Source organism: Sinohyriopsis cumingii, chromosome 13 (assembly GCF_028554795.1).
Source record: "Sinohyriopsis cumingii isolate HCF-2022 chromosome 13, ASM2855479v2, whole genome shotgun sequence".
Lineage (NCBI taxonomy): Eukaryota > Metazoa > Mollusca > Bivalvia > Unionida > Unionidae > Sinohyriopsis > Sinohyriopsis cumingii.
This window is the reverse complement of record NC_142973.1, coordinates 36,381,314-36,397,290: the sequence shown is the minus strand read 5'-3', so window position 1 is coordinate 36,397,290 and position 15,977 is coordinate 36,381,314. Positions and strand designations below refer to the sequence as shown.

General features: G+C 35.8%; 1 protein-coding gene across 1 annotated transcript in view; it reads right to left on the bottom strand.

Annotated features, from left to right (window-relative positions):
- Positions 1–15,146, bottom strand: part of LOC149785211 (3 beta-hydroxysteroid dehydrogenase/Delta 5-->4-isomerase type 4-like) — a 32,461-nt gene extending 17,315 nt beyond the window's left edge. Inside the window, exons 1-3 of the mRNA XM_089979021.1 lie at positions 15,038–15,146; positions 4,087–4,238; positions 3,273–3,437 (exon numbers count right to left, since the gene is read on the bottom strand). Of these exons, the coding sequence (XP_089835147.1) occupies positions 3,273–3,437; positions 4,087–4,222 (301 nt within the window). The 5' untranslated portion in view covers positions 4,223–4,238; positions 15,038–15,146. The remainder of the gene's footprint in view (positions 1–3,272; positions 3,438–4,086; positions 4,239–15,037) is intronic.
- Positions 15,147–15,977: the final 831 nt, after the last annotated feature.

Here is a 15,977-nt window from a genome sequence, read left to right as displayed (position 1 = left end):
ATGAAATATAGGTCACAGAGACCTCTTTTGGCAAAAAAAAGGATGCAGAACTTACCAAGATACATACACTCATCGTGTTTCATGAATCTAGTCTGTGCATATAATATCCCGGAAACTCATGTGGTCTTGAGCTAAATTAATAAACTTAACCTACGCCAGTACTAGAAATATAAGTTACAATTAATCTTTCTTGTTGTAAGAGTGTGGAAATAACAGCAATGCATATTATCATCAATTTCAGAATTCTTGCATGAACAGTGCCTAAGGAATAAGCATCAAGCACAAAATTTTACCAAAGTCAGTGAAGTGCAAAATACCTGCTACTGAAATAAGTGAGTCCTGCCCATGAAGATACATTTCCAAGCTTCATGATTCTTTATGGGACACTATGCACTGAGCATGCCAAAAGTCTAAAATGCAACATCATAACCCAAGCCTGTAAAACGAAATGTAGTTCACAGTGACCATTCTTGGTATGGGTGTGATATTCAGAGAGATGTATACAAGAATCTAGTTTAATGAACAGTAAAAAGATCAAACCGAACCACTGGAATGTGAAATATTGGTCACAGTGACCTATTTTAAGAGGAGGGTGTAATGCTCATCCAAATGCATCCTCTAGTCATGTTTCATGATTCCAGGTACATCAGTATTACCGGTATACAGAAGGATATATAATAGGATCAAACACTAATGTGGTCATGAGTTAAATGCAAAAATATAAGCCAGTAAAATGTTAAATGTAGGTCACAATGACCTTTTGTTGAAAGGGTGTGGTTCTAATAGGGATGTATACAATCGCCAAGCTTAATGATTTTGGCATAAACAGTGCTTGAGAGTGAAACCAAGGCAGTGGGCCATGCAATATATATCACATTGACCTACTTTTGTGATGATCATCAAGATCAATCCCCTAACAAAATTGCATGAATCTTGGTATACATGGTGCCACAGAAGAAGTACATGTACTTGCGCTTGAGCTAAATCTCAGTGAATCTGGGTATATAGGGTTTCACAAAAAGTACATGTTATTTGGGCTTGAGCTAAATTTAAGTAAGTGAAATGTGAAATGTAAGTCAAAGTGAGACATTCTTTTGTGGTAAGTGTGTGGTTCTAAGATATGCATACATTCATCTAGTTTGATTATTCTAGCATAAACAGGGCTTGAGAACTATATGCTAAAAAAAAATATAATTGTACCGAAGTCAGTAAAACAGGAAATGTGGGTCATAGTGAAAAGCTAAAAACCTATTGGATAATGCAAAAACTTAACTGCAGTTAGTGAAATGTAAAATGTAGGTCAGGGTGACAATCTTTATGGTACAGGTATATTACAAGTACAGATGCATACAATCAACAAAACTTAAAACATAATTCACAAGTTAGTGAATCATGAAATGCTAGTCATAGTGATCTACTTATGTCATGAAGTTGTACTCATCAAGATGCATCACTTCACCAACCTTCATGAATCTAAATAAAAAAGTATATATAGACTGAAAGAAACCTAGATGGTCATAAGCTAAATGTAAATTCTAACCAATGCCAATAAACTGAAATGTAGGTCATAGCCGCCTTCCTCTAGGTGAAGGGTGTGGTATGAACAGAAACACATGCAAAAATTTGGTTTGATGATTCTATCATGAACAGAGATTTTAACTTAACTACAAAATGTAACTTAAGTCAGTAAAGTGTTAAATATAGGTTGCAGTGACCTACATTTGTGATGATGGAGTAGTACTCACTTTGATTCATCTGCTCACCAAGCTTTATTATTTCTGGTATAAAAGCATCTAAAAACACTTGACCAAGACTGTACAACTAATGTACATATAAATTTAGCCCCCTCCCCTGGGGGTAGGGGTTACAAAACCCACTCCAAACTGTTGCAAAGGACATAAGAAGATCGAATGGTAGATAATCAGTAAGGGTGTACATACTTACATGCATTTATCTGTGTAGTATATGTGCTTACTATTACATGTACTTTTATAGCTGAGTTAAATACAATACCAAAAGATAACAAATCCTTTCATCCAAAAATAAAATTTTGTCTCCATATAAAACTGTAAATTTCAAAACTGACAAAACAGTTTGCAGAGTTTTTACATGCTGATTACATTCAACTGTAATTAATTCAATTACAGTTACTTCAAAATATCATTTTTAATTTCAGTTACTCATGTCTGAGTTGAGTAATTGATTAAATTACATTTTAGAATGTAATCAACTACTTTTGATAAGCTCTGATTTCATATCTTTGTTAAGACCACAAATATATTTCTGTGTAAACCCTCTACATCTGCAGTTTTCTTCATCAATCAGTCTTTAAAAAACACAGGTCTAGCTATATTTTTGTTTAAAAAAAACTAAATAATGTAGTAATCAAAGAGAAATCTTAATTGTAGATTCAATGACTTGTAATGTCTTAAAAAATTAAATCAATTGCATATGTTCTTCCTAGGTCTGCACAGAATTACTCTAACCTGCACAGGATAAGAAAAACGATTTATTACGGCATCACTCCCATGATAAAACCAGGGTGCCAGCCTCATCAAGTTGTCAATAAGCAGAGGGAGGGCTTATTATCAAAGATTTTTAGACCATAGCCTGTGTGATAAGCCCAACCTAAACTATGTTCTCATCATGCATCTGAAGATGGTAAGACAAATAGTACTGAAATGAAAGGGAAAAGAAAACATTGATTTAAGGTGTGGGTGCATATACTGATGGACAAGCACATGGGCACTGATTTTATCACTAAGCTGATCTTCTGCCATGGAAGACTTAACAAAAATGAGGATGGACTCAACATCAAGTATGGGCTTATTATCAGACAAATATGGTATTCATACCATATTTGCTGATGTATAATACACATGCAATTTTTAAACCAACCACCATAGAATCAGATCAGCAATCCCCTAATATGCTGTCATATCAGGTTCTATACTGATTCATCTATTGTTGATTGCAGCAACCAACACAGACCCTGACTGTACATTATGCAGCTGCAGTTCTGTGATATTTCTTGGTTGGTAAGTTGGATTTAAATAATCCTTTTGGCACTTTATTGGCCTTATCTCACAGAGTAAATGAAAGCTTAGTACCTTTCCCAAGGCTACACTGAGACAGTTGACCCTTGCTGACCGGGCCAGGATATGAACCCACAACTCTTGTATTATGAGTCTGACACTATAGGGACTGAGCTACACAGCTCCCCTATGTAGCTGGGTGTTCATTCTATAAACTATCAATAATACCTTACCTACCTTGGACATTGACTGCATTTAGCTTCTGGACATCTGGAAACATTCTAGTGTCAACACAACCAGTCAAGTGAAATACAGCATCCACTCCTTTGCAGGCCTCCTGAAGTGCAGCATTGTCCAATACACTACCAATGATACTTTTCACTGGCTTTCTCACTTGGTAACCTGCAGAGATTTACTATAATATTTTTCTCATGATCAGACCAGGGAAGCAAAAAGGAGTGGATGAGCTTATTATCAGAGATAGATATTTGGATGAAATGTCTATACAAAATCATGTAAAAATAATGGTGGACTTATTAGATAAATAAAGTATATTAACCTAGTTATAAAATTAGTATATCAAATTATGAACTGAACAAAGTCCCACATAACTTTATGTTTAGTACTTAATTTTGAACTGTATATAAAATGGATGTTTCAGCCCCAGAAATTGCAGTGTATCAATAGGCCAAGCAGTGGTATCATTCATCCTTGCAAGACAACATATATTCTGTTAAGGAATACTGCTCTGGCATTGGAAGAAGATGATAATATTGAGGCACTGGAAAAAAATGTTTTGTGATGTTACTAAAAACATTTACAGACCAAAAGTCTCATGAAAAAAGTTAAGACATTTTTTTTTAAATAATGAGATCAATATACACTTGTATCTGTGGTGATTTTTGTGGCCACAACAATATAACAAAAATCAAAAGCTTTTATAAGAATTATCAAACAAAGTTTACTTAATTCAAAGGATGACTAGGCATAATCCTCAAACTAATGATAGATGGCATAAAGAAAACAGATCACACTTTTAATGCAAGTTTACCAAGTTTATTTATGTATGGTTCTATATCAAATATCCGTATATCTGTCACATAATCTGCACTGCTTTGTAACAATTCAACCACATGTTGTCCAAGGAAACCTGCCCCACCTGTCACAAGCACTGTTCCTGTTTCCATGGTAACTGTTTCAAAACTGAAAGATGAACCATACATTAGATTTGCATACAAACTTTGAAAAAAAAGCACATGGTACTTTTGACGTATAATATTTAAGGTTATCAATGTGTACTGTATTGGTGGCATACCATTTAATTGTAAATTTTATCACATGTTCTTATTCAGAGGTCTCGCTAGGATTTTAGAACTAGGAGTCCAGGACTCCCATTTTGGTAAAAATAGGAGTCTCACCATCAAAAGTTGCAGTCCCTTCTTTCCTACAGAATCAACACAGACGTGAGTGCATCTATCTTTAGATGGAGATGTTTTCGTAATGTAATCACTCACCATAATATAGCTTCATTACAACAGTCCATTGACAGGATCGCAAATTTATGGTTTATTTATTTGTATACATAATTGTAGTAATTTTAGGCAAATAAATAGTATCTGATTTGCTGTTTTTTCCGTAATTTCGCAAATACATGTTAAGTCAGAAAACAGCTTAGACCTTAAAGTGCATCTCGCAAATTCCACAACACAGTATTGTCCTATACATTTCTGACCTACATAATTTGCATTTTAAAGTTAAATCTTTAATAAAATAATACCTAGGCTTTGGTTTCAATGATTTGTATATTTTTTCTGAATATATTTGCCTGATGATTTAAGAAAACAGACAATCTAATAAACTGGTACATCCCAGACTTAGCGAAGTCCGCCATTATTTCCCATTAGGCCTACTGGTTCACTTGCAGTTTCAAACTAATTTTATGACGAAATAGTGTATAAGAGGCAGTTAATACATATCCAGATCAGCGATTCTGATCTTAAAACACAAGTTTGTATGTTTTATCATCAAAGGATAGCATGCAGGAAATTGATAGCTGCTACCTTTTGTGAATGGGCAAAAGTTTGTCAACATAATTGATATAAAAACTAGGCCTAGCTACTGATGCCCTGATGAATACATTTCACTACAACACTAGAACTAACTGGGCTAAGGCGAGGGGCATTTAAAAAAATATGGTATGGTCAGTCAATGTACCTCTTAAATAATCACAGGGCAAAGTCGTTTTCGCTTTCCTAACAGAAGAAGGCGAAGTTTACATTTTAAGGCGACTTGTCACCCACTTACGAATAGCATATTGTCTAAGTCTCAACGTGTCTTGATTCTGAGGTCACGTGCACTACTTATTCCGCTACATTCGGAAATGAACACAATAACGAAAGCTAAAGTTGTTTATTTGATGTACTTTTATAAATGACCACATTGTAAATATCAGCACAGCTAATTGATCAACACATTTTCCCACAAAGCAGGTGACTGAAGCAGGACTGGCAAGTCTTTGAATTTTGCTGCACACCTGTTACATGCGTATGGAGGACTCCTGCCTCAGTGATTTTCTGCGTCCCAGATCAAAACTAGGTGTCCAAATACACGTAATTAAGCGTTTTTGAGATCTCTGCTTATTAATTGGATAATACACACTCTCTTTTCACTTTCAAGAAAATGAAAACAGCTATTTCAGTCTTATACTGGTATACTTTGATTATTCCCTACATGCATTCAACAAAAAGTTTCACTAAGAACCACTCAAAAGTACATACGAAGATAATGACAGATAGCACCAAACAGAACTGATATGCCCAACTGACTTTTCTGTGTGTGTGTGTGTGTGATCTGGATTTTTAACATAGCTTTAACAATGTTTCAGTCATATCGCTAAGATGTCTGCAGCGTGGCAGATTATAGTGATGTCATGACCTGGGGCATCATGCCACAGACATTTAGCATCATGGCCCACCCAGTCACATTATCCTGACACCAGGGTGACCAGTTCCAACACTAACCTCTTAATGCTGAATGCCAAGCAAGGCAGCTACAAGTTCCATGACTCAGCCAGAGTTTGAACCTGCGGCCTCCTGCATCCGAGGCAGACGCTCTAACCATTTAGGCTACCAGAGCAATCTCCCAAATGACTTAGTGAAACTGCTGATTGTTGATGAAGAATGTGATGAATTGGAAGATTCCAATACTAGATGAATTGGAAGATTCCAATTCAGTATACTGTTTGTACGTTTCATCACCCACCATCAGAGTGTACCAAATTTCAAAGTCAGCTGTAAAAAATTTCAAACATTAGCTCTGAAACATCTATTAAGAGCCTAAGGGAGGATAATAATGAAAACTAAATGAATTATTTCCTTTTAAATAAAGCGTTATTATTAATATTTAAAAAAACTAAAATCATAAAATTTTGTTTAGGTGTTAGACTTATCGATATATGACATTTTAGATTTAAAAAGAATGCAAAATTGTTGTTTGACGGGAATGCAAGTATTTTGGTATAATCATTAAATGCTCTTGTAAACATAATAACATTATCAATGATCATGTTTCTCGATCTGATAAACATGGAAGAGCAACATTTATGATGATGCATAAACTAATCACAATAGACATAAATGCTAATCATGTTGGGTTTAAACTTAGCAACTCAAAAGATCTATTACAACTTAAGTCCTAATATCTGAGTCTTGTAAACTCTACAGACTCAGATCAATGTCTAAAGGATGTATGTGTCAAGAATGGGTATAACGAATTTATCATTAAATATTTATTTATAAATTCTACAGCAACTTTGCCTTAAGATGTAAACTAGGGGAATATCCCCTGTATTAAAATTAGCCATTACCAACACCTGTTATCACAAAGGTAAAACATATTGACCCTTTTTTTTTAAAATAAAGTAGAAGATGAAAAATATTTTTTTTGCCTTTGTAATAAATATGAAGACATGAGAACAACTTAAGTTTGTATGTTGTATATGACATTCATAAGGATATGGAGAAGTTGTTTTCCATTTTAGTAAACATGATTCATTATGACATGACACCATTAAGTATGCATACAACATATTTAAATAATAGAAAAAAGTTTATCTGCTGTGAAATGAGAATGTGTGACAATCAATTCATGTGCAAACTTGTTAAGTCACTCTGCAGGAGACTAGATTGTTTTAAAACAGTATTTTAATTAATTTTATAATACTTTAATAATTCAAATTTAATTTAAGCAGTGTGTGTGTGTGTGTGTGTGTGTTTATGTGTGTGTGTGTGTGTGTGTGTGTTGAGAGGAATCTGTGGATGATAGACTATGGAGAGTGAGAGCATGAAATTATTATTATTATTATTACAAAAATACACATTTCTGACCATGCTGTGGTACAAAATTAAAATACGCTCATTTGCACTGCAGTATGCAGATGACTTGGTTGCCTTAGGCTGCTTTGAAGAATGGTACATAAATTAAAATTGTGCTGCATCAACTGAGAAATAAAGATACAGCTGGGGGATGATAACAATAAGAGAGAGGTTACAAAAGTTGGCATTTTGGTGACAGCTTGATATAGATATCATCTTGCTACAAAAATCTTGGTTGTGTATTTTGTGTTTTCTTCCAACAACCTGTGCTATATGTGTTACAAACCTTTGACCTAAAATAATGCACGTTTTCAACTATGGGTCAGAAGTTTGGGGTTTTCACAAAGCATATGACATTTTGCTAATATGCTATTGATATTACAAAACCAAATGTTTTTATCTACAATCAATTAGACAGAAGGTCAATGCAGGTCGTGAGACACAGTAATATACTCGAGTCCTAGTTCAGATTAGACAGAAGGTCAATGCAGGTGGTGAGACATAGTAATATACTAGAGTACTAGTTCAGATTAGACAGAAAATCAATGCAGGTAGTGAGACACAGTAATATACTCGAGCACTAGTTCAGATTAGACAGAAGGTCAATGCAGGTAGTGAGACACAGTAATATACTCGAGCACTAGTTCAGATTAGACAGAAGGTCAATGCAGGTAGTGAGACACAGTAATATACTAGAGTACTAGCTCAGATTAGACAGAAGGTCAATGCAGGTAGTGAGACACAGTAATATACTCGAGCTCTAGTTCAGATTAGACAGAAGGTCAATGCAGGTAGTGAGACACAGTAATATACTCGAGCACTAGTTCAGATTAGACAGAAGGTCAATGCAGGTAGTGAGACACAGTAATATACTCAAGTCCTAGCTCAGATTAGACAGAAGGTCAATGCAGGTAGTGAGACACCATAATATACTAGAGTACTAGTTCAGATTAGACAGAAAATCAATGCAGGTAGTGAGACACAGTAATATACTAGAGTACTAGTTCAGATTAGACAGAAGGTCAATGCAGGTAGTGAGACACCGTAATATACTAGAGTACTAGCTCAGATTAGACAGAAGGTCAATGCAGGTAGTGAGACACAGTAATATACTAGAGTCCTACTTCAGATTAGACAGAAGGTCAATGCAGGTAGTGAGACACAGTAATATACTAGAGAACTAGCTCAGATTAGACAGAAGGTCAATGCAGGTAGTGAGACACCGTAATATACTAGAGTACTAGTTCAGATTAGACAGAAAATCAATGCAGGTAGTGAGACACAGCAATATACTCAAGTCCTAGTTCAGATTAGACAGAAGGTCAATGCAGGTAGTGAGACACCATAATATACTAGAGTACTAGTTCAGATTAGACAGAAAATCAATGCAGGTAGTGAGACACAGTAATATACTAGAGTACTAGTTCAGATTAGACAGAAGGTCAATGCAGGTAGTGAGACACCGTAATATACTAGAGTACTAGCTCAGATTAGACAGAAGGTCAATGCAGGTAGTGAGACACAGTAATATACTAGAGTCCTACTTCAGATTAGACAGAAGGTCAATGCAGGTAGTGAGACACAGTAATATACTAGAGAACTAGCTCAGATTAGACAGAAGGTCAATGCAGGTAGTGAGACACCGTAATATACTAGAGTACTAGTTCAGATTAGACAGAAAATCAATGCAGGTAGTGAGACACAGCAATATACTCAAGTCCTAGTTCAGATTAGACAGAAGGTCAATGCAGGTAGTGAGACACAGTAATATACTCGAGCACTAGTTCAGATTAGACAGAAGGTCAATGCAGGTAGTGAGACACAGTAATATACTAGAGTACTGGTTCAGATTAGACAGAAAATCAAAGCAGGTAGTGAAACACAGTAATTTACTCGAGTCCTAGTTCAGATTAGACAGAAGGTCAATGCAGGTAGTGAGACACAGTAATATACTCAAGTCCTACTTCAGATTAGACAGAAGGTCAATGCAGGTAGTGAGACACATCAATATACTAGAGTACTGGTTCAGATTAGACAGAAAATCAATGCAGGTAGTGAGACACAGTAATATACTCAAGTCCTAGCTCAGATTAGACAGAAGGTCAATGCAGGTAGTGAGACACCATAATATACTAGAGTACTAGTTCAGATTAGACAGAAAATCAATGCAGGTAGTGAGACACAGTAATATACTAGAGTACTAGTTCAGATTAGACAGAAGGTCAATGCAGGTAGTGAGACACTGTAATATACTAGCTCAGATTAGACAGAAGGTCAATGCAGGTAGTGAGACACAGTAATATACTAGAGTCCTACTTCAGATTAGACAGAAGGTCAATGCAGGTAGTGAGACACAGTAATATACTAGAGTACTAGCTCAGATTAGACAGAAGGTCAATCAGGTAGTGAGACACCGTAATATACTAGAGTACTAGTTCAGATTAGACAGAAAATCAATGCAGGTAGTGAGACACAGTAATATACTAGAGTCCTACTTCAGATTAGACAGAAGGTCAATGCAGGTAGTGAGACACAGTAATATACTCGAGCACTAGTTCAGATTAGACAGAAGGTCAATGCAGGTAGTGAGACACAGTAATATACTATAGTACTAGTTCAGATTAGACAGAAAATCAATGCAAGTAGTGAGACACAGTAATATACTAGAGTACTAGTTTAGATTAGACAGAAAATCAATGCAGGTAGTGAGACACAGTAATATACTCAAGTCCTAGTTCAGATTAGACAGAAGGTCAATGCAGGTAGTGAGACACAGTAATATACTCGAGTACTAGTTCAGATTAGACAGAAGGTCAATGCAGGTAGTGAGACACAGTAATATACTCAAGTCCTAGTTCAGATTAGACAGAAGGTCAATGCAGGTAGTGAGACACATCAATATACTAGAGTACTGGTTCAGATTAGACAGAAAATCAAAGCAGGTAGTGAAACACAGTAATATACTCGAGTCCTAGTTCAGATTAGACAGAAGGTCAATGCAGGTAGTGAGACACAGTAATATACTTGAGCACTAGTTCAGATTAGACAGAAGGTCAATGCAGGTAGTGAGACACAGTAATATACTAGAGTACTAGTTCAGATTAGACAGAAAATCAATGCAGGTAGTGAGACACATTAATATACTCAAGTCCTAGCTCAGATTAGACAGAAGGTCAATGCAGGTAGTGAGACACCATAATATACTAGAGTACTAGTTCAGATTAGACAGAAAATCAATGCAGGTAGTGAGACACAGTAATATACTAGAGTACTAGTTCAGATTAGACAGAAGGTCAATGCAGGTAGTGAGACACTGTAATATACTAGCTCAGATTAGACAGAAGGTCAATGCAGGTAGTGAGACACAGTAATATACTAGAGTCCTACTTCAGATTAGACAGAAGGTCAATGCAGGTAGTGAGACACAGTAATATACTAGAGTACTAGCTCAGATTAGACAGAAGGTCAATGCAGGTAGTGAGACACCGTAATATACTAGAGTACTAGCTCAGATTAGACAGAAAATCAATGCAGGTAGTGAGACACAGTAATATACTAGAGTCCTACTTCAGATTAGACAGAAGGTCAATGCAGGTAGTGAGACACAGTAATATACTCGAGCACTAGTTCAGATTAGACAGAAGGTCAATGCAGGTAGTGAGACACAGTAATATACTCGAGCTCTAGTTCAGATTAGACAGAAGGTCAATGCAGGTAGTGAGACACAGTAATATACTAGAGTACTAGCTCAGATTAGACAGAAAATCAATGCAGGTAGTGAGACACAGTAATATACTCAAGTCCTAGTTCAGATTAGACAGAAGGTCAATGCAGGTAGTGAGACACAGTAATATACTCGAGCACTAGTTCAGATTAGACAGAAGGTCAATGCAGGTAGTGAGACACAGTAATATACTAGAGTACTAGTTCAGATTAGACAGAAAATCAATGCAGGTAGTGAGACGCAGTAATATACTCAAGTCCTAGCTCAGATTAGACAGAAGGTCAATGCAGGTAGTGAGACACCATAATATACTAGAGTACTAGTTCAGATTAGACAGAAGGTCAATGCAGGTAGTGAGACACCATAATATACTAGAGTACTAGTTCAGATTAGACAGAAAATCAATGCAGGTAGTGAGACACAGTAATATACTAGAGTACTAGTTCAGATTAGACAGAAGGTCAATGCAGGTAGTGAGACACCGTAATATACTAGAGTACTAGGTCAGATTAGACAGAAGGTCAATGCAGGTAGTGAGACACAGTAATATACTAGAGTCCTACTTCAGATTAGACAGAAGGTCAATGCAGGTAGTGAGACACAGTAATATACTAGAGTACTAGCTCAGATTAGACAGAAGGTCAATGCAGGTAGTGAGACACCGTAATATACTAGAGTACTAGTTCAGATTAGACAGAAAATCAATGCAGGTAGTGAGACACAGCAATATACTCAAGTCCTAGTTCAGATTAGACAGAAGGTCAATGCAGGTAATGAGACACAGTAATATACTCGAGCACTAGTTCAGATTAGACAGAAGGTCAATGCAGGTAGTGAGACACAGTAATATACTAGAGTACTAGCTCAGATTAGACAGAAGGTCAATGCAGGTAGTGAGTCACAGTAATATACTCGAGCTCTAGTTCATATTAGACAGAAGGTCAATGCAGGTAGTGAGACACAGTAATATACTAGAGCACTAGCTCAGATTAGACAGAAGGTCAATGCAGGTAGTGAGACACCGTAATATACTAGAGTACTAGCTCAGATTAGACAGAAAATCAATGCAGGTAGTGAGACACAGTAATATACTCAAGTCCTAGTTCAGATTAGACAGAAGGTCAATGCAGGTAGTGAGACACAGTAATATACTCGAGTACTAGTTCAGATTAGACAGAAGGTCAATGCAGGTAGTGAGACACAGTAATATACTATAGTACTAGTTCAGATTAGACAGAAAATCAATGCAAGTAGTGAGACACAGTAATATACTAGAGTACTAGTTTAGATTAGACAGAAAATCAATGCAGGTAGTGAGACACAGTAATATACTCAAGTCCTAGTTCAGATTAGACAGAAGGTCAATGCAGGTAGTGAGACACAGTAATATACTCGAGTACTAGTTCAGATTAGACAGAAGGTCAATGCAGGTAGTGAGACACAGTAATATACTAGAGTACTAGTTCAGATTAGACAGAAGGTCAATGCAGGTAGTGAGACACAGTAATATACTCAAGTCCTACTTCAGATTAGACAGAAGGTCAATGCAGGTAGTGAGACACATCAATATACTAGAGTACTGGTTCAGATTAGACAGAAAATCAAAGCAGGTAGTGAAACACAGTAATATACTCGAGTCCTAGTTCAGATTAGACAGAAGGTCAATGCAGGTAGTGAGACACAGTAATATACTTGAGTACTTAGTTCAGGATATTAAAGAAGGATGACAACAGAAGATGTTAAGTGTGGTGCCACTTGAGAAACACCAAAGGCCTATGAGAAAGTCCACTCTCCATCTTCAAATGGGAATGACTTCAAGAATTTAACATCATGAATAGGTCAGTATTTAACAATAAATTCAAAATCCCACATAAAAGCAAATGGTCATGTTTTCAAGTTTTGTTGGCCTACATTTAAGTTGGCTGGAATGCGTAAGTCGGATATACCAAAATTAGTTAAAAGGATGAAAAGAATCTTCAATGAAACGAAGCTATCTAAACACTTTCTTCAATATTAATATATTTTTATTCATTTCATTAAACATGTATACTTCGAATTAACCTGATTTCAGTATTCCCGGCTTCCATCACTTTTCAACCATCTGAAATGTAGAAACTTGAAAACAGGTCCATTTACTTGTGTGAAAATTTAAATTTGTTTAGAAAAAAGACATCAGAGAAAAGTCTGACTAAAACAGTATGACTTAAATTTGTAGAAAAACATTATGGGCTGCAAGTGTGAGGCATGAGTGAAATTTTTACTTTTGCTACGATGTTAGTCGACATCAAGACATGCTACGAAGCACTGTTATTTAGGCATTAAAACCTTGATGCCCAAAACATAAATATCAGGGTTGAGGTTTTACATTGTAGAAATTGGTTAGCTCCGTGAGTTGACAGGAATCAGATCACAATTAATTTTACTATGTATTCTCTACATTTGTTTCTTGGTACTGAGCTTTATATCATGTCCAAAGTATAATAAATCATATCTTATTCTAAAGTACCTTCAAAGATGAACAGTGAAGTTCTTGTCTTAGGTTATCTGGAACCTTCGTGTATGTGTGTGGTTCAGATTTTAAACGTAGCTTTAACAATTTTTCAGTCATATCGCTACGATGTCTGCAGTGTGGCAGTTTATAGTGATGTCCAGCAGGTATCACAGTACCAATTATTTTTCCACAGACCTCAATACTAATGTTTTGTGAAATAAATATACTTTCTATCCTACCTCAGATTGCATGTCACACACTGTCATAGAGAACAATGTTAGACTGTCAATTTGACAAGGACAGAACCATGTACTCCACTGCATTTAAGAGAGATACCTCTGCTGGAACTAGACAGGGGTAAGAGTTATCTAGTCACAACAGACACATTTTCAGCCATGTGTACCACATTTTAAAGAAATCATAAAAAATACAAAATATGATCCAGATATGAATTAACATAATCTCATGTTGCCAAGATGCTCAACTATTTTTTAAGCCTAACAGAAAGTACAACTCTTACATAATGCACCAATCACAGCTAGTGTTGTTGTTTATTTCTGAATACAATGTTCCTACACCTTAAGCTCTGCCCACGTGGGGTTGTACAATTGGTACCATTATACCTACTGCCAACCTTAATTTTTTTAAATAATCTATGATATAGCTCAGGACTGTACATGTAACAAGTATACTTAGTCTCGCTTGTCAAAAACAATTTTATGAGGTACCAAGCTGTGTCTTATATTAATGTGTATGTAATGGTCTTTGAACTATTTCAGCTGCAGTTTTCATATGTGTGCTTTATTATCAAACTAAATTTTGGGAATAAAATGAATTGTTTTAACTAAGAGTTGTGTTTTATTCATATCAGCACTTACTGAACTTCACATGGGTGATATGGGATAAATCACATTATATATTATGTAATAACTAGATCAAAGGTCAATGTACCTCTTCTACTTCAAAAAATGTCAAATTCACCTAAAATAAAGGAATTTATATTTGTTTGGCAGATGCAGAACTTAACATCAGAGACAGGTGGACATGAACAATCATATTATTGAGTATAAGCTTAAGCTCCGCCCACTTGGGGATTGTACAATTGGTACCGTTATCCTGACAACTGGCTGACCAGTCCAAACACTAACCTCTTAATGCTGAGAGCCAAGCGGGGCAACTTTTACTGCCAGTTTTATAAGTCTTTGGTACGACTCAGCCGGGGTTCGAACCCGCATCAGAGACGGTGTTTTTGTTTTAAGAGGTTGGACTAAACAGTACCAATGTGACCGTACATTGGGTTACAGATTTCACTACCGGATTACAATCAATGCCTCATTGCTCACTGTGCCCGGTCGCCGAAATAAACACAGACAACCACACCATAATGCTCTAATTCTAAAGAATAAATAATTACCTTTAAATAAACACTACGAATAGCTAAATCTAACTCTTGTATCACCACCAAAAGGGGGGGGGGGGGGGCGGAATGCTCTAAAATTTGTTTGAGACTACATGTATAGGATAATGAACCGGAACTAATAATTATGATGTCCTGCCGTTCTGAACCGGAACTAATAATTGTAGCTGATTCCGTATCAAAGACCAAGAATGTTAAAACGGAGATTAAATAATAAAAAAAAAAAGAAAATATTTTGCAGCTACAAATATATTGACAATTAAACTACAACTAAATCTATTATTATGAATGTTGTGAACAGTGTATTTAATATATTTGATGGAAACCCTGAAGAGTTTAATTTATTTCCTGCTGTGCAAGCGAAGATGTAGAAATTAAAGCACAGTGTAATTTGTTCTTTATATTCTTTCATTAGTTTTAGATGAATCTCATAATAAGTTTTGAAACTAAATCTTTAAAAATTAGCTGTGGCTGCAGAATGTATACTATTTTACACACGACTATTATCATGAAAATCATATGATTATAGTGGCGTACCTAGGATAGTTGGGCCCCTATGCAAATCTTACTGTATGACCCCTGCCTAAAATATCGTGTAAAAAATTATTTTGTGGGCCCATATAATTTGCACACTCTTGCTCTATGGTAGCTACGTCCCTGTTTAAGATACAATAAAAAGATATTAAATTATTAATTTGATTTAAGGAAAAAGAACACTAATGTATTGGGAAGGTACACTTATGAATTATTAAGACGATGTGTTCTTCTTATAATACAGACCAGCCACAGAGTTAAAGAATTAAAATATAAATGTCATTAACCCAAATGACTTTAAAACTATATTATAAAATAATCTATGATATAGATATCCGTAACAATGACCAAATGGGAGTCTGTAGGAATTTAACAGTAAATATGATCCATGTCCTATGGGTTT